Source organism: Ursus americanus, chromosome 13, assembly GCF_024610735.1.
Source record: "Ursus americanus isolate L20-20 chromosome 13, mUrsAme1.1.p, whole genome shotgun sequence".
Classification (NCBI taxonomy): Eukaryota; Metazoa; Chordata; class Mammalia; order Carnivora; family Ursidae; genus Ursus; species Ursus americanus.
Genome location: NC_142139.1, coordinates 7,565,329 through 7,593,264, shown reverse-complemented (window position 1 = coordinate 7,593,264; position 27,936 = coordinate 7,565,329). Strand labels below are relative to the sequence as shown.

The following is a 27,936-nucleotide window of genomic DNA, read 5'->3' as shown; positions in this document are numbered from 1 at the left end:
CAGCGGTTAAGCATCTGCCTTCGGCTCAGGGCGTGATCCCGGTGTTATGGGATCAAGCCCCACGTCAGGCTCCTCTGCTGTGAGCCTGCTTCTTCCTCTCCCACTCCCCCTGCTTGTGTTCCCTCTTTCGCTGGCTGTCTCTATCTCTGTCGAATAAATAAATAAAATCTTAAAAAAAAAAAAAAGAAAATATCTCATTGTGGTTTTGATTTGCATGTCCCTGATGATTAGTGATGTTGAGAATCTTTTCATGTGTCTGTTGGCATGACTATATCTTCTTTGGAAAAAAATTTCTATTCAGGTCCTTTGCTTATTTTTTAATCAGATTGCTTGCTTTTCTGGTATTGAGTTGTAGAAGTTCTTTATATATTTTGGATATTTACCCCGTATTGGATATATCATTTGCAAATATCTTTTCTCATTCAGTAGGTTGCTGTTTTGTTTTGTGGATGGTTTCCTTTGCTATGCAAAATCTTTTTATTTTGATGTAGTCCCAATAGTTTATCTTTGCTTTTGTTTCCCTTGAGCTTCTGTCTGTCTTGCCTCATAACTATAAAAATCCCATCTAGCCCTAAGCCATGTCCTTCAGTCAATTAGCTTATACCATAATAATAGCTACCATTTATTGAATGCCAGGCACCATTCTAAGCATTCCATGTTATCCACTCACTTAATCTTCCAATCTATGAAGTAGGTACTGTTATTATGATCATTATAGATGCAGTTTACATAGGTTGCCCATGATGACAAGCTAATAAGGGGGCAGCACCTGGATTCAAACCCAAGCAGTCTAGTTACCAAGTCAGCTTCCTCAGCCTCTACCTATACTGTCTTACTTTTATTAAGATTGTCATTGTTACCAAAACCATATACTAGAATAGTGGCAGTATATAGTACAAAGAGAACTGTTTGGGCCTCATTGTCCCTAGGGCTTTTTACTGGTTCTTAAAGTATTAATTATCACTGAAAGGACTGAAAGCTGACTTGTGCCTGTTGCAATTTTAACAGCTATGCATACTTAGAGAAACAAATGGACTGACCTGTCGCTTTATAATCTTATAGTCCAAGAGAATCATATTCACACTAGCACAGCAGAAATAAATGTTCAGTCAGTAAGGGTTAGCCTTGCTTTAATAAAACCTCATTAAGGAAAAAAATCTCAGATTACTATACTAAGAAATGTCAACTTAAGGAATGGCTATTCATGTCACAAAGTAGTCTTCATGATTCACTATAATATTCTTAAATAATGAGCTTCTATAATATATTTAAAATATGATTCAATTACAAATATGTTATTAATGACAAATAAGATGCTTAAAAGGGGGAGTAAAATAGTGGCACTTCAGCCAGATTGTACATTAGAGTCAATAGTGATGTTTTGTTAATACAGATTCTTGGATCTCAATAGAGATCTAAAATCAGAATCTCTGGGTGTATTTTAAAGCTGCCCTTTTCCCCATCCCTCCCACCCCAGCTCACACAGACATCCCAAATAATCTTGATTCATTGAGCAGTATTTGAAATCTCTATCATAGGCCATTAAAGTCATAAACAGGTATAAGTAATGTACATTTTAAGCATATTAGGCAAAGATACAGTCTTCCACAAAGAGTGAAGGGAAGCTGTCACAGTCTCGTGCTCACAGTATTAAAATGAGAAAGCTACTGAGAGAGAAAGTTAGGAGTCTGATCTCCAAGCAAGGCTTTTTAGGTTTCCACCTGACAATGACTCCAGAAAGCCCAGAAATCTCAATTTCATACACAGTGTCAGTGGGAATAATACATGTCTAGTATGATAAGTTTTCAATAACCATGAAAGAAACATATTTTGCTTCCAGTCTTTAATGCTGAATAAATAGAAAAAGTTCCAGAATGAGTTGGTAATACTTTCAAAATGTGACAGAATATACATACGTATAGAAAAGAAGCCAACTTGTTGGGGCTATTCTCATGAGAGAGCCAGTCACCTCAGTTGCTACCGGGAGATACTGCAGGAAAGTGCAAAAGGGGGGCTTTGAGTGTACTGAGGCACTACCTGATTTGGGGTAATTTATTTGACTTTTTAATTTCAACTTTCTTATATATAAATATGGATAATAACACCACATAGATTACTGAGAAAATTAAAGAAAATATATGTAAAGTGCTCAACAGCAGATGCTCAATAAATAATAACTCATTATTTTGAGAGTCAGTTGGGGGTAGATCTATGGAATCAGTCTCTCAGGTCTCAAAATAAAATGCAAATTCAAAAAGAGTCCACTGAAATTTACCAGTAAGAAAGAAATTAAGCTTTACTGACATTTTAAAAAGTGGATGGACACAAGCTCCTTCCTTTGCTTGTATGTCAGAGGCCACTCATTATGGATGGTGCTTGAGGAAGCCCTCATCTTGGAGGGGCCAACAATGAGAACACTGAACTCAGTTTTCAGTTGCTTGTATTGCAGTTTATGTATACCTGGTTAAGTAGACTGACAGATTATATTATCATAAGTCGCAGATACTTTGGAATAATTCATAATGAGAGGACAAAGACTACAGACATCTCAGGGTAAAGTTCCTTAAAGAATCGTCAAATTTAAAGAGTTTAGATATTTTTTTTTATAAACAGACAAGTTCTCCAAAATTTCCTGCCTTTCCTGTGATAAGTGGTTGACAATAGTATGCTATCCAACTGATACTTCAAAAAAATATTTTTCAGGTAATGAGGACTGGAAATGTTTTCATCACGGTGATCTTCATTCCAAAAATAAAGCATCACATAAAAATAACTCACACAAATGGGAAACTTTTAACCTGTTTAAAAATCTTCTACATGAACAGTTTTACGTCCTTTGTTTAAAAAAAAATAGTATCTTCTGATTAACTTGCAAAAAGACACAACTGACACTAAGGAAGGTGGAAATTTGTAGCTGAATTTCAACAAATGATTCTTCAGGCTTGGTGGATGGATTGAAATATGAGAGTCAAGAATTAGCTGACCTCTTTTATTTGGGATCTACCTATCTTGGAAGCCTAATTTTTTTTTCAGCTATGACGGCCATTAAAACTAAGTGTTGAAAAAACCTGTCTAAGCCATATCTTCAAAGCACAGTGCTAAGATTTTAAAAACTAATTAAACATACCCAATTATAATTTTAACATGAACAAAAATGTTCTCGTGCCAATTACGCAATTTAAGGAATTATTCTAAAATAGTCATTTAATCTTTGTGTTGCTCTTAAATTTCATTCTATAGAAATATATATATATATATATATATATATAAAACATAGTAAAGCATAGTGCATGCATATAACATATTAAATGAAAAAATAAATGTCTATCAGGGTGCCTGCTAAAAAGTTTTTACTGATGGGATGAGCATTAAAAAAAATTAAAGACAACTGATTCAGAATAAATTTATCAGTGGGATAATGCAAGTCTCTCTTTTGTGCCACACAAATACATCCTGAAAAAGAAAGGGCTAATTCTAAATACCTGTGAAATTTGGTGAGCTTAAAAATGTTTAGTGTCTGTTCTTGAAAGGGAGGCAAGTTGGTTGAATAAGCCAGGCAGGTGATTCCACATGATGACAGGATGATGGCAGGCAGAGGGAGAGGGCACAGAGGGAAGTTCTGGGTTCTGTCTCAGCCTAGCCACATTGTGGTGTGCTTCGGAGAGTCTCTCGAGCTCCCTGAGCCAATCACTTCATCTGCAAAATTAATCAAATGTCTTTTCCCGGGTTTTCATCCCGAGTGTATGTTGTGAAGAACGTATCAGATTGAATCGTATGACATTGCCACAATTTGACATTTGTTGACATACAAAGACATAGCCTTTAAACTAGTATAAACAGTGTCAGATATATGGAGATGTATTTTCAGAGACAATATTATTGTTTAAGCTCCTTCTTGATTTCACATATACAATGTGGGCGATGGTATTCTTACTTGCTGACAGGACTGAGTAAACACACCCCGAGGACTTATCCTTTTCTGGAAGTCATTGCTTTCTTCTGTCTGCCCAGCTGTGCAACCTGTTCACTTCCTGCATTTTGAACTGGGCTGCTCTGCTCGCTCATCTTACTTGGATCGAGTCCTCTAAGACTTGGCTCAGCCTTTGGGTCTCATTATGGGGAGACATGAAGCTCATGCCATAGGGTTAGCCCTCATCAAAGGGATAACTCGCATGCCTGATTCTGTGGCAACCAAAGGTTCGTTGGTAGAATTTTAAAAACAAGTCATCTTTTTAATTTATCTTCCACTGAAACTTGAAAGTACCGTATTAAAAGGGGCAGTTTTTGGCACAGTTTTAGAGCAGCTTAAATCCTTAGTGATTTTAATCATACTCTGTCTTAGAGTCTGAAACTTCATAGGCCTTGGGGCTAATATTTATCTTCCAAGGGCGCTTAATTTTCATTCATTAAATGAAATTTATTTTTGATGAATCTGAACATTTTGTCTGACTGCTTTTCAAAAGAAGAACTACAAGGTTCAGTAGAAGAAACTAAAGTTTTTTTTTTTTTTTAAGATTTTATTTATTTATTTGACAGACAGAGACAGCCAGCGAGAGAGGGAACACAAGCAGGGGGAGTGGGAGAGGAAGAAGCAGGCTCCTAGTGGAGGAGCCTGATGTGGGGCTCGATCCCAGAACGCTGGGATCACGCCCTGAGCCGAAGGCAGACGCTTAACGACTGCGCCACCCAGGCGCCCCCAGAAACTAAAGTTTTAAATGTTGACAGTAGGAAATGATAAAATGTCTGTCTTAATTGATTCTGCTCTGCGTACAAAAGTCCAATCATGTGAACAGAGGGGATGCAGGGCAGATGATAGGGCAGCAGGAAGGATAGGAAGGCAGCAGGGAAAGGCTGGCGCAGTCCTGAAAAAGGCCCATGTGAAGGATGGAGCTGTGTAGACTCAAAGAGGACATGTCAGGCTCAGGACCAGGAAGCCAGGGTACCGTGTCCTGTGACTCCCACTGACTGGCTCTGTGACTTATGGTGAGCTACTTCTTTCTCTCTCAGAGTGTCAGTCCCCCATCTATCAAATGATGGACTTGAAATAGATGATCTCTAAATTTCCCTCCAGCTTTGATATCCTATCATTTGATATTCGTGAATACCAGTTATATAGATATATACACATCCATATTCCATATGTGTGGGTACAGAGCTGTGTGCATTTACAATGATCTCCAGAAACAAAGCAGGAGCAGAATGATACTTAGCGAATAGCAGGCCATCACATGGAAGAGAAGGTTCCGAAATAAGAATATTCCTTACTTTATCAATGAAAGATGCCTTGTCCGAGTCACTTAATAAAATACTTTAGTTTGTTCATTGTTAAGACAGAAGCAATTTGCCATTTGTATTTGCTCTGAAGGAAGTGGTGCAGAATAGCCTTACTAGCCTTACTTAGGTTTTTCTGAACATTTGACCCCATCTAGATTTAAAGGTGACTGATCAGCAGATCGTCTTCTCTCTCTCTCCTTCCTTTTCTGTAATGGTAAGAGATGTTTTGTGAACAATCAAAAAAATATATATATATATAAAGAATAAAAGTAACTAGTAATCCCACCACTTTAATGAACATGTTCACCCAAATTTATTTAGATTTTGTTGTTCAGGATTACTATTAGATGCTTTTGTAAGAAGTACATTTACAATTTTTTTTTAATTAACTGAGATTTCCCCCAGGGATTTAAACAAGAAAAAGTGTCTGATTGCTCTTTTAGAAAGACGGTTTTGGCGGCAGTGTGGAGTGAAGCTGGCGAGCGACGGTGATAATGGGTACTGTCTGCCAATCTATTTCTCTGTCTCCCCCTTCTGAGCACGTGGTAGAATTGTGTTTCTCTGCCTTCTTGAAGTGAGATGTGACTACATGGTTTAATTTGGCCTATGGTCACCACCAAACCCACATTAAAGTGACCTATGGTCATTTCTGCATGCATGTATTTAAAAGCCACTGTGCAGTTCATCATTTCCCCTTCCTCCTGCCATGGCAACCAGCGACATTCTAAATGGTTGATATTCCATCAGGCTGGGTCCCTGAGGGAGAGTGACATGAAGAAGAGAGCTCTCTTCTCCACCCCCTCCCCTCAGATGGACATACAGCAAGACAAAGAAACAAACCTTTATTGCTTCAAATCTCTAAGATTTTGGCTTTTTTTTTCCTGCAGCATAAGCTTACTATCCTTATTTATACAGAGGACATGACTAGAGGTAGGGAGAAGGGTTCGATATAATCCAGGAAGGAGATATTATGGTCTGAACCAGTGTGATTGCAGTAGGGTTGGAGAAAGGAAGATGCATTTGAGAGATATTTAAGAGGAAACAGGGGGGCTTGATGATCAGTAAGATATGAGGGTTGAAGGGGAAGACAGAATTAAAGATGATTCCTAGGTCTTGATTGGGGTAATTGGGAGGTTCATGGTACCATTTACTAACATTGTGATCGCTGGAGGAAGACAAAATGTAGTTGATGGAGTGAGAAAAACTTGGGAGATGATGAGCCTTTGGGGCCTAGTGGACTTGAGATATCTGGGACATCCAAATGGAGACGGTTAGTGGGCTATTGACTGTATTATAGCCCCAAACTGAATGAACTATAAAGAACTATATGTTTTTTCCAATGTATTTTCTCCAGTCATGTTTAAGGATGAAATAATATAGTAAATATTATACCCTACTTTTTTTTCTTTTAGAACCTATTTTTGTTGAAGTGTTCTTTTGAACAAATTCTGTTCTTCATTGTGGACTGTGGTTTATTTTGCCTTCTTCCCTACAGAGGCATTGGACTGCACACCAAGAAACTTGAAGTTGTTTGAGAGCTTTCTTGCTTCATTATCTTTCACATGTATATCAGCCAGCTTTCCCTTAGTGTATTAGTTTCCTGTGGCTGCCACAACAAAGCACCACAAACTGGGTGGCTTAAAGCAATGGAGATGTATTGTTTCAAAGTTCTGGAGGCGCAAAGTCCAAAATCAGGCTGTCAGCAGGACCACGCTCTCTCTAAGGTTGCACACCTTTCTCTCAGCTTCTGGTGTTGCCAGAAATCCTTGGCATTCCTTGGCCTGTAGCTGCATAACCCAATCTCTGCTTCTGTCATCACACAGATTGGGCTAAAGTCTTACCCTACTCCAGTACGAACTCAACTTAACTAATTACATCTGCAGTGACCCTATTTTCAAATAAAATCATATTGCAAGACACCAAGAGTTAGGACTTCAATGTATTTTGGTGGGGGAACAAATGAACCCATATCACTTGGTAAGACTGTGATAACCCCAAAATTTCAGTGCCTTTAACAACAGAGTTATTTTGGTTGTTGTTCATATTTGGCATTGGCTGCAGTTTGGCTCTAACTCTGAGACTCTGCTCCATGTATCTTGCCCTTTTCAGGATCCAGGCTGAGGGAACAGCCATTATCTTGTTCATGAGGCAAAGGAAAACTTCCGATGGCTGAACCACACAATGGCTTATAAATCTTCTGCTTGGGACTGGCATATGTCACTTCTAATCACATTTCATTGGCTAAGACAGGTCATAAGGCCAAGTCTGGAAGAATTAGAAGAATACGGGGGCGCCTGGGTGGCTGGTTTAACCGTCTGGCTTTGGCTCAGGTCATGATCCCACGGTCCTAGGATCTAGACCCAGATCAGGCTCCCTGCTCAGCTGGGAGACTACTTCTCCCACTCCCTCTGTCCCTCCCCACCCCCACTTGTGTTCACTCTCTCTCTCAAATAAATAAATAAAATCTTTAAAAAATAAAAAAAAGAGTTAGAAGAATATGTATTGAGCACCCGCCACATATTAGGTGGTCAATAAAGAGAAGTAACCATTCCAACAAGCAGGTCTTTTGACTAAGGGTTGGTTGACCCACCTTTTCATTCAGGTAGTTTTTCCAGGACATGAACTAGATCTTCTATTTCTTTTGCATCTCCCTGTGTTCTATATATATCAAATGTCTGGCACATGTTAGTACTCAATAAAGTTTTTCTGAATAAATGAGTGAATTTGCAGCTTGCATTTATTTTGCTTTTTACATCCTGATGAAAATGATCTCAGCTATTAAAACTCCAAATCACATAAAGATGAAAATTTCATTTGAAAAAATCACTTGCTGAAAGAATCATAATGCAAAAATCACCTATTACTGCTTTTGAATTCTCTATTACTCATATGAAAACTGAAATAAATGTGTTTTAAATTAGTTTTAAGAACCTCTTTAACCCAGAGATTATTCATGGAGGGGAATTCTATTGCTCCCAGGGATAGCATCTCACCTTACCTAATCCTCACACCATGTATTTTTCTTCAACTTGACTTTTCATTTCCTAATAAATTTATACTTATCTTTTGCTAAAGACTCTTTTGCCCCTCTCTGCTCCTAGGTTAATCACACTAGACATTTTTAAAACATTTCCCCACAATATTGTAATAACCAACTCTTATGTTTATTACATGCTTATTTATGTTTTAATTTTTGATTCCTTAGTATTTAAATAGTTTAAAAATAAAAATATCAACAAGTTAAAGGCACCAAGATTATCTGAAAAGACATGTTAGAAAAATATTCTGGAAGCTAAATATATCAAACTTTATTCACCCACAAAGGTTTTTTTTTATTCCACAAAATACCTGTGGAATAAAGCTTATCAGATTACCCATTTTCATGGTTATACAATTGAAAAGAAAATGGAAAAAATATCCTCATTCTGAGACTGTTTCATCTCCTTGGACTTGACTTTAGTCAACCTCTAAAAATTACAGTATATCTCTTTGCAGAGGCACCCTACTAAATTCAGGTTCCCCCCCTCCACAGAAACAGGGCTGAGGAAAGGCCAGTTCCTCATCAAGATCAGGACCCCCAGGGTGCCTGGGTGGGTCAGTGGCTAAGTGTCTGCCTTCGGCTCAGGTCACGATTCCAGCGTTCTGGGATCGAGCCCCACATACCATCAGGCTCCCTACTCAGCGGGAAGCCTGCTTCTCCCTCTCCCACTCCCCCTGCTTGTGTTCCCTCTCTCGCTCCTCTCTCTCTGTCAAATAAATAAATAAATTCTTAAAAAAAAAGAAAAAAAGATCAGGACCCCAAATCTGCAGAGAGTGCACAAAACCAAGGCTTATCCAACAATTTTTCTTAGCCTGGCAACCCAGCCTGCTCTCAACCACCACAGACATGCAAATCCAAACCATGTCCTTTATCTCCTTTTTAAAAGTTTTATTTTCATATTTTCTTTGTGCAGAAATTATCCTTTTTTAGAAGTGTAAAAGTTCCTGGAAAAATTACAAAAGGTGGCATCTACACTGAGGCTGGTGTCATCATCCCCTGGCACCTCAGAAGCAAGGACAGATTTACTACTAAGAACTCTGCTGTGCCCGCCTAAAAGCAAGCTAAACAGAAGCTAACGGTAAATGCCTTCAATACTTTTTGAAAAAAATCCATCAAAGGTTTTGCTGAATGATATTTATAAGGGCCTTACTGTTCTCTTTCAAAAACTGAAATGCCCTTCTCCGACACTCGAAAAAAATCGCCTGCGCTTTTCATCTTTCCGTCTTAGAGTGTAAACATTGTTTTGAGTGAAAAGAGCTGAAGGAGCGCTTACTTTCCCTTGAAATTTTATTTTTAAATAAGAGAGGGAGAAAATCCTTTTTCTGACTAATACTAATAATACAGGTCAAAGTGTCAGGCGATATACAATTAAATGGAAAACAAAAAAGGTTCCCCCTCTTTTTCCCACAGCACAATGGCACTGGAATATAAATTACCGATGAACATGAAATAATACTTCAAAGCCTGTAGGGCAGGGCAGTGCAGTGTTTACAAAGTATTTTCTAGGGCCTGATGAGACATTAAAGATGACGGTAACCCATGGACTTGAGGGTGTTACTGAATAGTCTCAAACGAGCATGAGGTAGGATTTTAGGTCCCTATAGCCTGTGACCCCATGATATGCTTTGTTTCACAGCGCAGCTGCAGTTATCAACAGATGTTTCAGCAATAAATAATTGGTATCATCTCGGAAAAGACCCATCTACCTGGGGAGAGGGCATAATACCAAAAACACTGCCCAGCTATTACAGCCACATTAATCTCCCATCTCTCCAGGTTTCTTGGGGAGCGTACTGCAGGTGTTTTTTCTGGGAGAGAGCGAACAAACTCTCTCAAGTCAGCAAGCTTTGTGTGGAGTGTAAAGGAGGTTGGCCCCTGCCATAAATTTCTGTCTATGGCCACACACCAAAGGAGAAAAGATTGGGGGTGGGGAAGGAGGGGGGGGCGCACAAGGAGGGAGGAAATGGGGGAGGCTGTGGAGAACAGAAAGCAAAGCATAAAACACATATAATTTTTCTTGATTAAGTTCAGCCCAAGAGAGTAACATTATAAATGACCTTTAATTTCACCAACTCAGGCACTCAGCAGAATTCTATGCTCAACTTTGATCTGTTATTTGTGGAATTAAGTTTAATTAAATTAAACTTAACAGGGTTTACACTCTAAGCGTAATGCGAATTTTAAAAATAGAGGGAAACTTTTTATGGGAAGGATTCATTTCAAGGCAAAGAAAACCATGGTAAGTTTAGATTTGTGAAAAAACCGTAAGAAGAGATAAGTCGGCTGAATAGACAAGGTCAGCAGCCTTTGACTAATTTTTTTATGTAAGAACAGAATCTCATAATTAATTGATTATTAAAACATGGCCCTCCAGCATCAGTAAAGTATAATATTGAAATCAATGGATAATGGGACAACAAATCATGATTCACTCGAGATACTTTTGACAAGCTAAGATATCAAAAGTCGCGGGAGTTCCCAGAGTGCTATAGTTCCCTGTATTTACGGAACAGAGTGGTTTAGTAATTGTGCGCTTGGGGTCTGACACAATAGGAAAGCATCCTAAGAGTCTTCGGGAGGTGCGGTTAATTTACAGCTTGCTGGGGAAGCTACAGAAAATGACGCTCAGAGTTCAAAAAGCTCCCAGGTTAAATACATCGGGGGCTAAAGAAGCCTAATGGACTGAGTCTTAGAGCTGCCACTAGTGATCTTGCGAGCTGGACACAAACATCTTAAATGCCCGATGTCTCTATTTCCCCCAACTGTGACATCCATGCAGTAGACAGAGGGAAAGTAGAAGGAATAATAAATGGGCCCTTACAACAATCTAACAACTATGAGCAGCTTGTCTCCCAACTCACATTAACCCCCAAATGCAGCAAGATCAAGTTTTCAAAATACCTTCTTCAGTTTTTCAGCAAAGTCACTATGGGCTTTGCATGCAGCGAAGGGGGATCTGGTGGTTGTGGGATGGACCGAGAGGAGCAAAACCCTGGTTATGGTGATGTGCTGCGTGTCCCTCTCTCAGCCTATGTTTGAAATTCAGAGGAACTTTCTAAGCCCCAAAGGTCAAAGCAGGGGTCCCTCCGTCTGTGAAGCTATCCTGTTCTCACCTCCCTTGGAAGCCTTGAAAGTTCTATACCACCGGCGGCCGAATAACACAAGGTAAAGCAACCACTGGGTTTTCAGGAACTGGTCCTAGTCTAAACAAGGTTCCTGGAATTGATGGGACGGAGACTGCTTTTATCGTTGGCCTCCCGCGACCTTCACATTGGAGTCTCCTTTACCCCTTACCCTGCCCCTTCTCCTCTCACACCCGGTCAGACTAACCATCCCCCCTCGCTCTTCATCCTATTCTTTCCTTTAGAACGCTGGTTCTCAAACTCTAGCATGCACGAGAATCATCTGGAGGGCTTGTCTAATGCTCATTGCTAGACCCTCAGCCCCAGAGTTTTTGTTTTGGTAAGACGAGGGTGTGGCCCAAGAATCTGAATATCCCACGAGTCTTCAGGTAATCTAGTGCTGCTGCTGTGAGGTCTCGTTTTAAGCATCACTGCTGAAGAAATGCCCTGTTCCATAGAATAGTAGCCCTATCCACAGGTGGCTATTAAATTGATTTTTCAAAATTAAATAATACTAAAAAATTCAGTTCTTCAGTCATACTTGCCACATTTCAAGCGCTGGAAAGCCACAGGTGGCGAGGGCTTAATGTATTGGGCAGCAGAGATATGGAACACTTCCAGCATTGCAGGAAGCTCTACTGGGCAGCCTGCATCTTGCTTTAGGGTAAACAAGTCTCGGGGATTCTACCTGCGCTTTCAAGTTCTTCACTTGGGGCTTCCTGAGGGAGAACTGGCAGTGAGAGGGAGGAAGGAGTAGCTCCACCACTCCCTGGTCTGTGCCCCTGGGCACATTAATCTCCCTGCACCTTAATTTCCTCATCTGTAAAATGGGGATGATCATGGTAATAATCACCGGAAGGCCATTTGGAGAGTTAAATGAGGTGATGCGTGTGCAGTGCTTTGTGAAATCCACGGTGATACACAAATTACAGTTATTATTCTATTCCACTTTTCCACCTATACCAAGCCTGCTAATTTAAAATCCCTGGCTCACCACTGCATTCTTTCCAAGTATTCGCTTTCCTTTGCCTGCAGTCCCCAGTCTACTTAACCCCAGTCTGTTTGTTTATTTTGGGGGGGGTGGGAAAAGTGGGGCTTTTGCTATTCTCTTAAGCCTCCAGAGATGCCATTATATGTATGTAGATCAGGGAATCTTTCCTAGATTTCTGTTTTTATAGGCAAAGACAATATCTATACATTTATTTTGGGATGACCCAAAAGCACATTCTCATGTAAACTGATGAAATAAAGATTTTAGGATATTATTATTGTTTGTAATACCTGGTCTTCAGACAAATAAATATTTTTGTATGAGAAAAAAAATACATATAAGCTAATAGACTCTTGCCCTTGGCAATGCTACCAAAAAGAACAATGGCACTCCTTGAAATCTGAGCTCAAATCTGAGCTCATGTGCTATCCATGAGGTCCTCTTCTCTCCAAAGTAGAGATACCAGTTTGATTAATTTCCAATAAGTGAGTTGAGGAATAAGCAGGTCAATAACTTTGATTTGATGCTTCCTGAACAGCCTGAATCATGAGGAGATAAGGGAGGGAGGAGGATCCCAGGTTTGGGGGGGGGGGAGGGACACGGCAGAAGGCAATCATATTGATGAAATAATGGTGAATTTATTTTTTTAAGCTCCCCAACTTTTAAAAAGGAGCATTTCAAAATAAAAATGTTACGAGACATGGCAGAACCAAAACTACTGCTTCTGGCCCACCAAGGATATAATACATATTTCAGGATGACAGGTTTCTCCCTCGACCCAGTGACCACCCTTCACTTTTACCTGACTTGGCTTTCCAACGGAAGGTCTTATAGGCAAGCGATGCTTTCTAAAAGCTGTTTCCCCCACATTAGTCAATCTGGCAGAGTCGACCATAAGGGTAGGGGCTGTCTTATGCTTCAAAGAAATTTAATCTATTAGACCACTTAGAGGCTAAATGCCTCACTTGGGGGTGTCAGAGGAACAGGTGGCGTGGCTCTCCCTACCAGTAACTGCTGCAACCCGGAGCCAATCACATCCTGCAGGTTTGTTTTGTCCTCTGGGCCCACGGCTTGTTTGTACTGCCACTTTTCAGGCACAAAGGGCCACTTCATTTCCTTTGCCTCCTGGATCAGGGTCCTTAACTCGCTGGGGAGTGAAGCTGAAAAGGTCAGAGTTCAGGTAAGGAAATTGCAGTCAAAGAAAAGACTGTTGAGTTACCAATGTTATGATGAAGCACCTCAGTGGCAAAAAAACAATTTTTCCTACCTCTTGCTGGCCGGTCTAAAGCTGGTGGTTCTGACTCAAAGAATAATAGCGCAAAGCTATCTGTCAGGGGTGGCCCTGCTCGACTTTGCCCTTCAGGTAAATTGGGGTAGTCAGGCATTAAGAAAGGTTTTTAGCAGGAAGTAAAGCACTTCAGTGACTATCTCTGCATGAAGAATCAGAGAAAGGAATGAAGGAAATATTATTTTCCCTGTAAAATGAGAAAGGGACTGAGATGGAATGACATCTGGGACTTGTGGCAGCTGGGTAAGGCAGAGAGTCAATTTGCACAACCTCTTTTTACTTCTCCAAGACCTCACCTCACCTCATCGCATACTTTCACCACAGACTACATTTGAACATAGGCGAAATGCAAATGAAATTTGAAATGGTATCAATTTATTGCGAAATGGCCCTGTTTCACTTGAGTAGATACATTCGATCTCTTCCTGGGCAGCAAACCTAATCACAGAGGTCCACAATCTCCTATCCAAACTTAGAAAACCCAACAAACTCTGGAAACTATATGTTTTTTCTCAAGTTTGGCACCCAAACCAGACGTGAATTGACTAGAGGCTCTTTACAGTCTTGTTTATCTTATTTAGTGAGATTAGCCAAAAGTTTTGCTGCAAAAATTTTAATGTTTGACTCTAGATGCTGCCCCAGCTTCTGCTGGAGTGTGAATGTAACACATGGTCCCTGCACCACACTACCTTCCTAACATTTGAAAAATTCTGAAAGCTGAAGCATGTGTGAAGCCCCAGCATTCTGAATAAGGGATTATGGACCTGATTGTATGACTGCCAGTTATAAAGCTCTAGGTGCTTGTCTTGCAGACCTTTCATACTCAAAAGTATCTGAAGCTGGGGGTGCCTTGGTGGCTCAGATGGTTAAGCATCTGCCTTCGACTAAGGTGATGATCTCCAGGTCCTGGGATCGAGCCCCCCCATTGGACTCCCTGCTCAGTGAAGAGCCTGCTTCTCCCTCTTCCTCTGCCCCTTCCCTCTGCTTGTGCTTTCTCTCTCTCTCTCTCTCTCTCAAATGAATAATGAATAAATAAAATCTTAAAAGAAAGTATCTAAAGCTGAACTCACCATCTTTTTTCTAAATCTGTTTTCTCTATTCTTTATTTTGATGACTGCTACCACCATTTACTAAATCACCCAAGTGCAAAACCTAGAAGTCAGTCTAGACTTTTTGCTCTTTCTCTCCCCCTCAACCTAACTGGTTATCAAATTCTGTAGATTCTAAAATCCATTTCCTCCTTTTCATTATCAGTAACTCTTGTTTGAACCACTGCTTCCTATCTTGCCCCATCTACTCCAACTTCCACGCTGCTGATCCCTATTTTGCTAAAACACAAGATAGACCGTCCATTGCCCTGCATAAAATCTTTTAATGGTTTTGTACATCCTGTCCTCACTTTTGCATTGCGCTCCCCCAATCCTTTCATGATCAAGCTCAAGCCCACTGGCTTCAGTGCAAACATGACTACTTCTCATCAGCTTGCCATGACCACCCCATGGAATTAAAATGTCCCTCCTGAGTACTCCCAAACTCCAAAATGCATGCTTTCAGTGTTCATCCCACTGCTCTGTCATCACACTGTCCTCTCACTGTATGTGAGCTCCCTGAAGACAGGCATCATGTCTTATCACTGTTGTAAATCACACCATGATGTGTAAAAGAAGGATTAGTCTTGCATCTACATGAGACATGCTAAATAGGACAAAAGAGATATGATAGAGAGAGTAAAAAAACAAAAGAAACAGGAGGAAGAAAACCTAACTCTGCCCTAGTCCAATGCCCTTCTGTGTCCTTACCACCCACTGGGCAAATGTAAGGAAGAGTGCTAGTAGGGAAACATTGCTTGGCATTGAGATATCAAATGGGCCACACCAGTGAGTAATCCAGACTACTGAGGATGATTTGCAAATAACAGGAAATCACTGCTCTCTGATTCAGCAACCCAGAACTACTGAGCACTGACAGTGCAATAGCACTCCCCCAAAGAAAGCAGAGACATGCCATTAGGGACCAATGTGGTCATGATCTGCTAGAAAGCCTGGCCTTCTGATGGCCAAAAGTGTTCCTGTATACATGTAGAGATTGTATTTATTTATTTGAGAGAGAGAGAGAGAAGGACAGAGAGAGAGAGAGAGGGAGAGAGAGAGAAGGAGCGAGAAGGGGCAGAGGGAGAGGGACAGAGAATCCAAACTGAGCGCAGAGGCTGACGCAGGGCCTGATCCCAGGACTGCGAGATCAAGACCTGAACCAAACCGAGAGCTGGCTGCTTAACTGACTGAGTCACCCAGGTGTCCCTAAAGAAAGCTTCTTAAATTATATTTGTAAATAGTCGGGAATAGGATGACTATTAATTTCTGTTTACTTAGGACAGTCCCATGTGGTCCTAGTGTACTTATTTATACTGCTCCTCTCACTCTCAAGTGTCCCATTCGACTGATAAATTAATTAGACATTCTGTCCATGAGTATCAAGCTCAGGAGTCAAATAAGTAGTCAAATGACAATGGGAATCTGATTTCTGGATTCAAAGAATTTTACCATACATTGGCACTGAATAGTTCAAATATTTTCAATTTTTTTCATGATGACAGAGAAAATCTATTCTACACAGCTCATTTTTGCCTTCCCCATACCACCCTCTCCCTGCAGACCATGCCAGAGCATGGATAGGCCAGTATAGCATACCGAAATAAGTGAGGCCTCTGAAATACATTTAAAAAATATATCTGTGTTTAGATTTCGGTTCCTCCTCTATTTCTAAGGAAGTTGCCAGGGTTAGTCTTCCATGCTGACAAGGGCAATTTCTGAAGGAAGAGGATAGGATCGAGCGCGAGAGGAGGAAGGAAAAGCGATCATGTTCAAGTCCTCCGACTTGTCTGCCACCATTAGGTGACCCTGTACTGATGTCTTTCTCTTGGAGTACCCATGAGTGACGACATTGGTGGCAGCACAACCCACCCACCAGTATTACTCAGAAACCAGCTGCTGAGGGAAAAACTCTGAGCTCAGACTGCATTCAGCTGCACTGATAGCCCATGGGGTGGACTCCGCAGCTTGCCTCCATGGGGATCGATTAATGCTGAGATTGTCGATGGCTCAGCATAGGTTTCCTCCCCCATTGGCTTATGAGATTCAGCCAAGCCCAGCAGTCAGCCCCTGACAGAGCAGTACCATCTTCTGCCTCTCTGATCACTTCCTTCCCCAAGCAGCTTACCTGAAGGGTTGTTGCTAATTGAATGACTTTGTGGTCCTGATGTGTCTTACCTGGAACTAAACCGACTATTTCTCCTATTCTGCGGCACTTGGGAAGAAAAAGAAGAAGATGCTACCCAACTGGGGGCTCTGAGTTTTCACTGGGGAGAGCAGAAAGTTTAAAGGAATTTGGGCTGAGTAGACAAAGGATGCTATGTAGTAAAAGGACAAGAGAAAAATGCAACACACTGCCCCTGGGGACAACTAGCACCAGCACTGCGGCACGTTCTAGAGCTGCCACCGCTGCTCCCTGACAAGGGGCTAACACCTGCCAGCGTGTGCTCGGGCTGATGGACACACATAACTAGCGAGCAAAAGCACGCAGTGTATTTGGCTAGTAAATAAGGAAATCACATAAACTAAGTAGTTGTGAAACAATGGGACACAGGGCGGTTTACCTTGAAAGGAGCATAAATGACAGATTACAAAAACTTAAGCCTCTGTAAAAAATGTGTGTGCCTATATACAAGAATGTGGGGGGGGGGAGGCTTCTCCAGAACCTTTTCCCATTACATAATCATCAACAACAAAAGAGATGGGGAGTGTGCATTTTATGTGGTCATCTTATTTCTGCAAGGAATAGCAAGTCACTAAAAATACAAAGAAAAATATTAAAAGCACATAAAAGGGACACACTTAGAGAAATGGAGGAACATTTATTCAAACACTAAAAAGCAGTCTAAGGAAAAAAGATTCTCTCCCCAAAACTGGCTATGGAAGAAATAAGAAATACTTCAACTTTCTAGACTTTGTGATCAAAACTTCCCAAACAATGACGTATCTAAAACTGTGAATGGCATAAACTATTGAAATGAGCAAAAGGCCAATTCAATTCTGATAATGATGCGATCAGTATTTATCAGTGTGAGAGGATTTATTTTACAAACGGCATGTGAATACAGCATGAGAAACGTATCGATAATCAAAAAAAGAGAGACTGGACCAATGAGATGACATATTTATGGAAACCATAGAAGCCTATGGAAACTGATGAGGCACAAAAGCCTCGTTTGAAAAAAAAGTATGTGCCACCATTCAGAAGTTGCTTCAATTTTTTAATAATTGAAATTTACGTGCACCGGCCCACTTGCACCCTTTGTTCTTCTTGAACTAAACTGTTTTCTTGTAGCCTCATGTTTACTGAAGCCTAAAATTAGAACTGACAGCAATTCACTGCAACAAAGTGGGCTTCCTCCCCTGCCCGTCCGCCTGCAGCCCATGTCCCATTCATGCCCTAGAAATCCACTCATCTCTCGGTGGTCATCTGCCAAGAGAAGAAAAATAGGGCAGAGATGAAAACATGTCGTTCAGGCAGGGGAGTTGAGAGCGAACCTGCTGGCTTCTCCCTCCCCCCAGTGCCTCCCATCAGGACCTCACCTCTGCACTGCTGGTCCTCGCTCTTGTCCTCCTTCGACACATCTGACGCCTCCAACAAGAGCTGGTCCAGCACTTGCTTGCACTCTTGCAGTAGTGTAGCTACAGCTTTTTGGTTATTCATGATGATTACTCTTCCTCAACGATGAGTTAAGTGTCCCTGGGTCTATGGTGATCAATTACCCAGAAGAAGACATCGATTCTCAATAAAAGAGCCCCTTTAAGGCGGAGGTACCTGGTGAACAAAAGCAGGAGAAAGATGACTAACTGAAGCATCATCAATTATCTGTAAGACTCAAGCAGGGAGGGATAATAGGGTAAACAGATGAAAATACATGACCGCCCCCGAGGACTTTATTAGGGGAGTGTGTGAAATTACTGCAGGGCCTGGTCTAGATGGGCAGCACCTCGAAGGCATCGGAGAGCAGAAGGGAGAGGCTCCTGGTGCAGACCTTGGTTACCCACAGTGATGTCAGTGGAATCCCACGAAGCCACATGAAATGAATATACCCTATGATTTATGTATCTTCTGCATATTTTACATCAGTGCCTCTGGATCTCAGTGACACTGCACTTTCTGTCTCTCTGGAAGTCTACAGGAAGCATCTGGCTAACAGTTCTAATATTCAGTTACAAGCACATGGCGATATGAAGTTTACCATTCTCATAACCCGCTACTGATTTCCCCTGTGAAGTATTCTTCATGGTATTTAGCATCGTCTAATTTGGACCATGATAGGCAATGACAGATGCCAAATTTAAAGCTCTTCACAGCCAGGCAACTTGCCAAATAAAATAGAGAAATGATATCTCAGAAAACCCAATTTCCTAGATCTATCATATGGATGAATTTATCATATGGATGGATGAATCTACTTATATTGCTATTTAACATATGTACAGTTGAGAGATTTCATATGCAAATATGAATATACTGTAATGATCTATGGCAGTCAAGGTAATTTCAAGAACAAAATAAATTACCGACAGTACAAAAATGCCTGGCAAATAAATACTAGAAAGTTACTAGTTTAACAAATCTTTTTGTCTGTCTTCCTTTTATTAAAGAATGTTCATTGTAAACAAAACAAAAGGAATTTTGTTTTGTTTACAATGTACAAATGAAACAAAGAAACTGAGTTTGCCAGGATAGACTGTGGAGCTGCTGTTTGGTTTGGACACTCTTATAGGGCACATAGAATTTTATTACCAAAGCAAAAGAGTCTGAAAGCGAAGAAAGTAACAGATACATGGATGGTTCCAGTCCCTTTGTCTCGTAGCTTATACATGCAATGAAGTAATCATTGAAAATATTAAAGCAGTGAATTATTGTGTAGGTGTTGGAACAAAAAGGCCTCATTTTAAGAAGCTAGTTTTGAATTTTAAATAGCAAGAAAACATTTTTTTTTCTATTCTAAGACTTAACAGGAACACAGAATGAAAGATGAGCTAATTGTGTCATCTACACTTTTCATTTTTCATTCTAACCTGACTAGTACTCCATATGCTTTGGATTTTAAAACACACACACATTCTTTACACAGATAAACTGACAAAGCAAAGTTTTTGGGTATTACAGGCTTGTGTCATTAAAATAATTGAGTTTCGTTGGTGAAGAACCCCAGTAGAGACTTGAATACAAAATTCTTGTTACTTGGAAGAGTATTCACAAAAGTGAGATTGTGAGGAATTAGTTATGGAAGCATTTAAGCATAACAATAAATTAAATCGCTCTTCTGTTTAATATGTTTCAGAAAGTATTCCTGCATGGTTTGGCTTGTTGGACTAAATGGTTTTCAGTGTCCCTTTTAGCTCAAGTGTTTTTAAGTCAATGCTGTGTAGTAAGAGCTGGCGATTAGCTTGCCTTTCTACGAAAGGAACCAAGAAGTAAGGGCTGGTCAGAGAGTTAATTAGTGAACTAGCGTGAGCAAGAGGCCACGTAGCAATGGCATCCTATTCCCAGCATTCCTGAAAAAGGGAGATGTGGCTAGAATGGGAGGTTAGTATGGAAATTGAGAAATGCAGTTGGTGAACTGAGAAAGTTAACAAACTTTGCTTGAAATTAGCCACAGGTGAATAGGACACATTCATTTTCTTCAAATAAAAGCAAGAAGGGGGATCCTTTTTCTAGGATTCTTTTTGGACTTCATGTAGAAAGAGGGGTATAATAAGAAAATATGAAGAGTTCATGTACAAAGGAATAAAACTGTACTGTAATATAATTTTAATAGCGTGTCACCCCTTTGTCTAAAGGCTTATAGTAATATTTTATTGGTACCATATCATCCTCTTAAAAAGTCGTCTTTTGTTACACTACAAATGGAAATAAATTTTCGTTGCTCTGTTTCTGTAAATGTTTAAACAGAAATAGCATGTAGTAATGAAAAGTGGACTTGGATATAGGAAAACTGTTACACATAATAGTGTTCAGTGGATATTTGTGACTAATTCTACTTCCTTCTCTATCATTAACTATTTGTGAGACCTCTGAGATTCACTTTTGAGGCTCACTTTTCTTATCTGTAGTTTATGGGGGTTAAGTGGGAACAATTGCTGATACTTTCCAGGTCTTAAATTACACACTCAGCAGCCTGTCTGTTGCTGGGGAATATCTGATACTTATTTACTCACTAATTCCTGGCTCTTTTGAGAACACTTAAGTATAATATTTGTATGTATACTTTCCTCTGTGGTTTAGAAATGTTGGCTTGAATCTTAGAGGTTGATTACTAAATAAATATAACTCTGCTTTTGTTCTCTCACTCGAAATCCCGATGCCTAATGCACAGATCATAAATCTCTTCCTTTTGTCTCAGTGCTGTGAAAGAGAGAGAAGCTATGTGATTCTGCGGGGACAAACAACAGGACTTGACCTAATAATTTGGGTAAAATGAAAGCAGGTGAATGGGGGATTCCCTGAGGAAGTGATGTTGGAATTAAACTCTATAAGAAGAACAGGGCTTAATGAAGTTAAAATGGTGAAGAATGGACCTAATGTAGAAAGAAATATGGAGGGAATGAAATAAGGCCAAATTAGTTGAACAAGGGATAAAAGGAGAAAGTTGATATGAAGTGAATTTGGAGAGCTAAGTAGGGGCTGTTCAGGGAACTGTATGCCACGTAAGGAATTTTTTGTTTACCCTAAGAGTTATAGGAAACGACTGGTAGCAGGAGGAACATGACCCCAGATTTGCATCTGGAAAAGTTCATTCTGTTTTGGCTGTAGTGGTGGCAGAGAGGAAGAAGGTGATTGCAGGTAGATAAGTTAGGCATTTATCGCAACAGTCTAGGTGAAAAATAACAGCAATTTGGGATAGAGAAAATTGGACAAATTTGAGGGCCGTTTAGAGAATAAATGCAGTATTGCTGTTGGACGATTATGAATGGTCTTAAAAATGAGTCCCAAGTTTCTACTTTACCATAGCTCAAAGCTGAACGGACAACATTACCATACTTTGAGACAGGGAACATAGACGGGATCTTCTAGGAAAAGACATAAATACATCTTAGATTTTGTATTTCTAGCAATAAAGACAGTAAGAAAGATAAGTCATAACTGTCCAGAATAAGCAACTGGATTTTAACCAAGAAAGTATTTCTAAAAAAAAAAAAAAAAAAAAAAAAAGATTTTTGAGATAATTAATGTTCAGTCCTTGTGACTTCCCAAAACATACTGAGGATATTCTTTATACTTTTTGAAAGTTATAGCCTTTTCTCTTTTCCCTGCAGAATTCAGGAGAGACAATAGGAAGAAAATACTGTAACATGAGAAACACTTTGGAATCCAACCATCTGTCCAGACTTGTATGGTTCATTGTTAAGCATAACAGAGGCTGGAGCCTAGGAAATTTTCCTTCAGGCAACAGTCCTGCTGGAAATTTTGGTCAGCTTCCTTTATAAAAGAATCATTTTCAATTTCAACACGTATCAATTTTTTGCTCCCTGAACTGTGGCATTCTATGAATTGTACCTATTTCTAAATTGAATCATGTTAGTTTCCCTATATTTTTTTGTAATGTATGGATTTTTTTTAAATTTTGAAATCCCCCAACATATTTTTTTCTAAAAATTAAATAGAAAGAGGCCAGCAAAAGCAACAGAACATACAAACAGATACCTCTAGAATAACACTAGATACACAACAAAGTTAGAATCTAAGGCACACATGCACACACACAGCCAAATGGTCATGTGTTCATACATTCCATGTTTGATTTTGATACATGTGTACTTTATTTCTATTGGTGACCTAGAATTTAACTGAGTGGCTGAGTTATAATTGACAAATCAGCCATCATTAAAAGTAAGCAAATCAGTGGATTACTCAAAGCATGATTTCTTTTGGCATTTGTGAGTCTTTTTCCTTGGACAATTACCCCCACCATATTGGGGGTAAGTCAGGGAAAATAAAAGAATTCCAAAGGTATTCCATGGTTTACTGGCTGCCACCTCTGTATTAATCCACTGGTCAACCAGTCATAATCCTTAAGCTAGAAGATGTGGAGAGGCATAAAGAAGTAGAAGAGATGGCTTATACGGCCAAGGAGTTTGTAATATAATTATAAGAATAAGACATAAGTACATTTAAAATGAACTACACAGGGCATACTAAATGCGATTACAGTCCAAAAGCTCAGTTTAAAATATCTTTGTTGGAATTCAATTAATGATTGGTTAGATTCATAAACAAACCCACAGAGCTCATTTAAGTCATATGTACATAAGTAATTATACTAAATATACTTTTTCACCTACATTCAAAATCATTTACCATATTGTTTTTATGAGAAAATGAATTCTGGTCTCCAACACAGAACAAGAATGCATTTCTCCAGTCAGTCACTTGCAATGACAATCCAGTTTCTCCGAGCCTTTCGCCCGCCCTGAGCAACCCCACAAAAAACTGACCATAGCACCTCTGGTACTGGTTGGTGCAAGTGGGGAAACAAAAGGAGAAAGAGAAGTCTGATTGGAGTCTAAGACAACCGTGCGGCTTGGATAAATATGTCTGGGTAATGGCTATTGTTAGCATCTTAAAACTGAATAAAAAGGGAGAAGAGAAGGCAACTTCGAAGTCACCAAAATCCAAAAGAGTAGACTTCTATTTCTAGCAGTATGGAAGACTATACACTCTGACCAACATTTCCACTGAAAACAAGTAAAAATGCTGGAAAAGCACTTTAACATCTCTAAAATGTATCAATAAAATGGTAAGAAAGGAAGGACTACTCAGAAAACATAAATCAAGTAAAAGCTGGAACCCAGAAAGTTAACCAACACAGAAGCTAGGCTTCGCCTTGAGTGAAATTGCAAGCACTCTAAGCCGAAACTTCAGTTTTCACTATCTAGGAGTGTGGGAAGATAGGAAAAAAAGCCAAAGGCCTACACAAGGTGGGACATATAAGAGGAAACTGCTCCCTTGCATAAAACTGATGTCCTAAAAGGTTGAATCTTCAGTGTAAGGGCAAGCTAAATAAATCCCCATCCCCTCCTGCCACTTCCCAGGAAAGCTGCCTGTGGCAAAACATGCTGCTTCTTGGAGGAGAACAAAATTTTTTGCCCTTGAGAATCTGAAGCTGCAAGATCCACAAAACCTCTACCTGATAATTACTTTAAAATAAGTTATTTTAAAAAGATCCTAAAGCTTTGGGAGGGCACACCTAGTAAACTCCAACTTATCACATAATGATATCCCCACATAGGCATCATGCAGAGCTCATGCAAATTCTGAAATTAACTGTGTTAATTGAAAACATGTCAAATACCTAAGTCATGTTTTTCATTCATTCTTTAGCCTTTATATGATGTTTTTCAAGATCTCCAGAGATAAATAATATTCTAACCCTGTGTTTGGTATTTAAAATAGCTACACCAAATAGAAGGTGATTTTACATGTGAATTTCATGAAACAAAAAAAAAAGGTTCCACGTTGGTAGTTTTCTCAGGCAATTGGTGGACTGAAAATTAACCTTCTCTAAAGGAATCTGACTTAAAACTAAGCTTCAAAGAATTTCCATCTGTAAAATACCAAGAAATATGAGTTCCTGATCAAAGCTCACAAAATGTATGAGGTAAGAGGAAACAATGGATGAAAGAAGAAAGAACAGATAGTTAAATCAGAACTTCAAAGAATTTAGATAACGGATTTATCAGATACAGACTACAAAGTATACATGTTTAAAGATCTGAAAGAGTATGTTGAATGTATGAGTTAAGAGCAAGAAACTATAAAAAGGCACAGGCAGATTGAAAAAGAGTCAAATAGAATTTCTGTAAATGAAAAAATAATAATTAAAAATGTAAAATGCCATGAATTAGATAGATTTGATAAAATACAAGTTCTGGTTGAAGTTATAATTTTTAAGCTGGTTGATAAGTCAGAACATTTCATCTAAAATACAACAACATAAGACAGAAAGAGGGAAAACACAAAAGAGAGGTTAAGAAACAGAAAGGATTGATAGAAAAGCTCTAACACATGACTCACCAGAATCCTAGAAGGGAAGTAGAGGGGAAAGCAAAAGAAATGTTTAGAGACATAACGACTAAGAACTTTAAGAACAGGAGAAAGACAGTAATTAAAATACCCATAATCTTCAAGCAGGTTAAATAAATAAACAAAAATCCACATGTAGAAATATCATAGCAAAACTATGGAACACCAAAGGCATACAGAAGATCTTTAAAGTAGCCAGAGAGAAAAGACAGAGTACCTTCAAAGAAACAACAGTGAACTTATAGCTACCTAGTTAAAAGCAACAATGGAAACTAGAAGATAGTGAAAGGGTACCTTCAATATGCTGGGGGAAAACCTTGAAAAATAAAAATATTTAAAAATAAACATCGACAGATTCTTACTAAACAAATCTCTGTATACTTTAGGTAAAGGGAGAGTGATCACAGATGAAGGGCCTGAGATTCAAGAAAAATAATAAGCAACAAAAGTGGTGAATTGTTGGCTAAATATAAATACGAATTGTATAAAGCTACAACAATAACAATGTCTTATGAGATGAAAAAATTAGAAAAAATACACATACAAACACAAACAGCATATATATCAGGAGAAGAATGATTGATGTTAAAGTGTTATAAGATTTTGGAATTGGTAGGAGGAGGGGAGATATTAAGTTTAGACTGTGAAAAAAATTTCTAAATTAAGCCTAAAAAAACTGAAATAAAACATATGACTTTCAAACTGGTAGAAGGTCAAACATGAAAAAAAAATGCAAAAGAAGGCAAGAGGGGTACCTGGGTGGCTCAGTTGGTTGAGTGTCTGACTCCTGATTTTGGCTCATATCATGACCTTGGGGTCTTGCGATCGGGTCCCAGTTGGGCTCCATGCTCAGTGCAGAGTCTGCTATCTTTCTACCTCTGCTCCTCCCCCTGCTTACATGCTCTCAATCTCTCTCTCTGTCTTAAATAAATAAATAAGTATATATATATATTTAGGTTTTATTCATTTACTTATTTGCGAGAAAGAGAGAGAGAGAGAGAATGGGAGGGAGAGGGAGAGAGAAGCCAAGACTCCATGCTGAGTGTAGAGTCTGATGCAGGGCTCCATCTTACAACTGCAAGATCGTGACCTGAGCCAAAACCAAGAGTCAGATGGTTAACCAACTGAGCCACCCAGACGCCCCAGGATAAATTTAGAATACAAAACATGACGGTAGAAATAAATTTAAATATATCAGTATTTCCAATAAATACAAATGAACTAAATGCTATAGTAAAAAAATAAAGATAGACTTGATTAAAAAAATAGCTACATGGGGGCACCTGGGTGGCGCAGTCGTTAAGCATCTGCCTTCGGCTCAGGGTGTGATCCCGGCGTTCTGGGATTGGGCCCCATATCAGGCTTCTCTGCTAGGAGCCTGCTTCTTCCTTTCCCACTCCCCCTGCTTGTGTTCCCTCTCTCTCTGGCTGTCTGTTTCTGTCAAACAAATAAATAAAATCTTTAAAAAAAAATAGCTACATGGATTTACTTAAAGCATAAGAATAAAAAAAAGTTAAAGGTAATAAGATAGAAAAAGATATATTAGAAAAATACTAACTAAAAGAAAGTATAGTTATAGTAATATCAGACAAAAAAGACTTTAAAGGAAAAAGCATTAATAAAGATAAAAAAGCCACTTTACAATGACACATGATTCAGTTCACCAGGAAGGTATAGCAATTCTAAACTTGTATGCCTCTGGGAACATAACTTTTAATATATATGAAACAAAAAGTGAAAGAACATAAAGAAAAATATGCAAATACATAATCATAGTGGGAAAATTTGACACACTCCTCTTAGAAACTAATAAATTCAGCAAACAAAAAATTGGTAATGATACCAGTTATTTGATCAACAAAATTAACAAACTTGATCTAATAGATATTTATGAAATAACATATTAAACGATTGCAAAATATACATTGCTTTCAAGCATACCTGGAACATTTACAAGAATTTAATGCCTACTGTGCCATGAGACAAATCTCAACAAATTTCAGATTAATGGTATACATATGACACCGTATGACCAAACGGCAATTGAGTTGGTAATCAATAACAAAAGAAAAATGCTCATATTGATGGAAATTAAGAAATATACTTCTAAATAGCTTGCAGGTCAAAGAAAGAATCATTATGAAATTTAGAGAATATTACAACAGAATGTAAAGACTACATGTCAAAATGTGGAATTCAAAGTGGAACATAGAAGAAAATTTATAGCCAAAATACTTAGAAATAAAGACTGTTGGGAAATTAATGATTTAAGCTTAAATAACCAAAAGTAAGGAAATAAATAGAAAAAAATGAAAAAAAGTACAAGGAAATAAAAATAAGCACAGAGATTAATGGAATAAAAAACATATTCAATAGGAAGCTCAACAAAATAAAGTTCTTTCAAAGGACCACTGAAATTGATAATCTGCTGGCAAAACTGATCCAGAGATTGAGAACAAACAAATAGAAGTAGAAATAAAAATCTTAGGAGGGGGCATTACAGATGCTATAGAGTTTTTAAAAAGCTAATAAGAATATTGAAACATGTTTTACCGATAAATTTGAAAACAATAAAATGGGTAATTTCTAGATAAGTATAACTTACTTAAAAGAAACCAAGAAGAAACAGAAAACCTTTATGGTCCTATCATCTGAGAGAAATATAACTAGCAGTTGAAATATTTTCCTACAAGGAAAACACGAGGAACATACAGTTTTACCAGAAAAATTTTACCAAACATTCAATAAGCCAATAAATCCAATCTTATGCAAAATATCCTTTAAATCAGCAACAAGTGGCTAGAAAAGGTAATTTAATAAAAATCCACCATTTACCATGGCATAAAATATGTAAGGTATAATAAAAAATAATATATGTGTGTATATATGTATATATATAAATGAAGTAACTTAAGAACAATTCTAATAATAAATATGCAAGATTTTGGAGGGAAATTATAAAACTTACTTCATTAAAAGACATTAATGAAAATCTAAATACATGAGGAGATATTCTGTGGTAGTGGCCTGGAAAACTCAATATTGTTAGATATCAATTTTTCCCAAATTTATCTATATCTTTACGCAATTCCAATCA

General features: G+C 38.7%; 1 protein-coding gene across 5 annotated transcripts in view; it reads right to left on the bottom strand.

The window, feature by feature from the left end:
* Window positions 1–27,936, bottom strand: part of ALPK1 (alpha kinase 1) — a 121,538-nt gene that overhangs the window by 39,314 nt on the left and 54,288 nt on the right. For 4 of the 5 annotated variants that reach the window (XM_045799139.2, XM_045799137.2, XM_045799140.2 and 1 more), the window contains 2 exons: window positions 18,347–18,578; window positions 13,433–13,587 (listed from right to left, as the gene is read on the bottom strand). In XM_045799139.2, the coding sequence (XP_045655095.2) occupies window positions 13,433–13,587; window positions 18,347–18,467 (276 nt within the window). In that variant the 5' untranslated portion in view covers window positions 18,468–18,578. The remainder of the gene's footprint in view (window positions 1–13,432; window positions 13,588–18,346; window positions 18,579–27,936) is intronic. The other variant, XM_045799142.2, reaches the window with a different exon arrangement.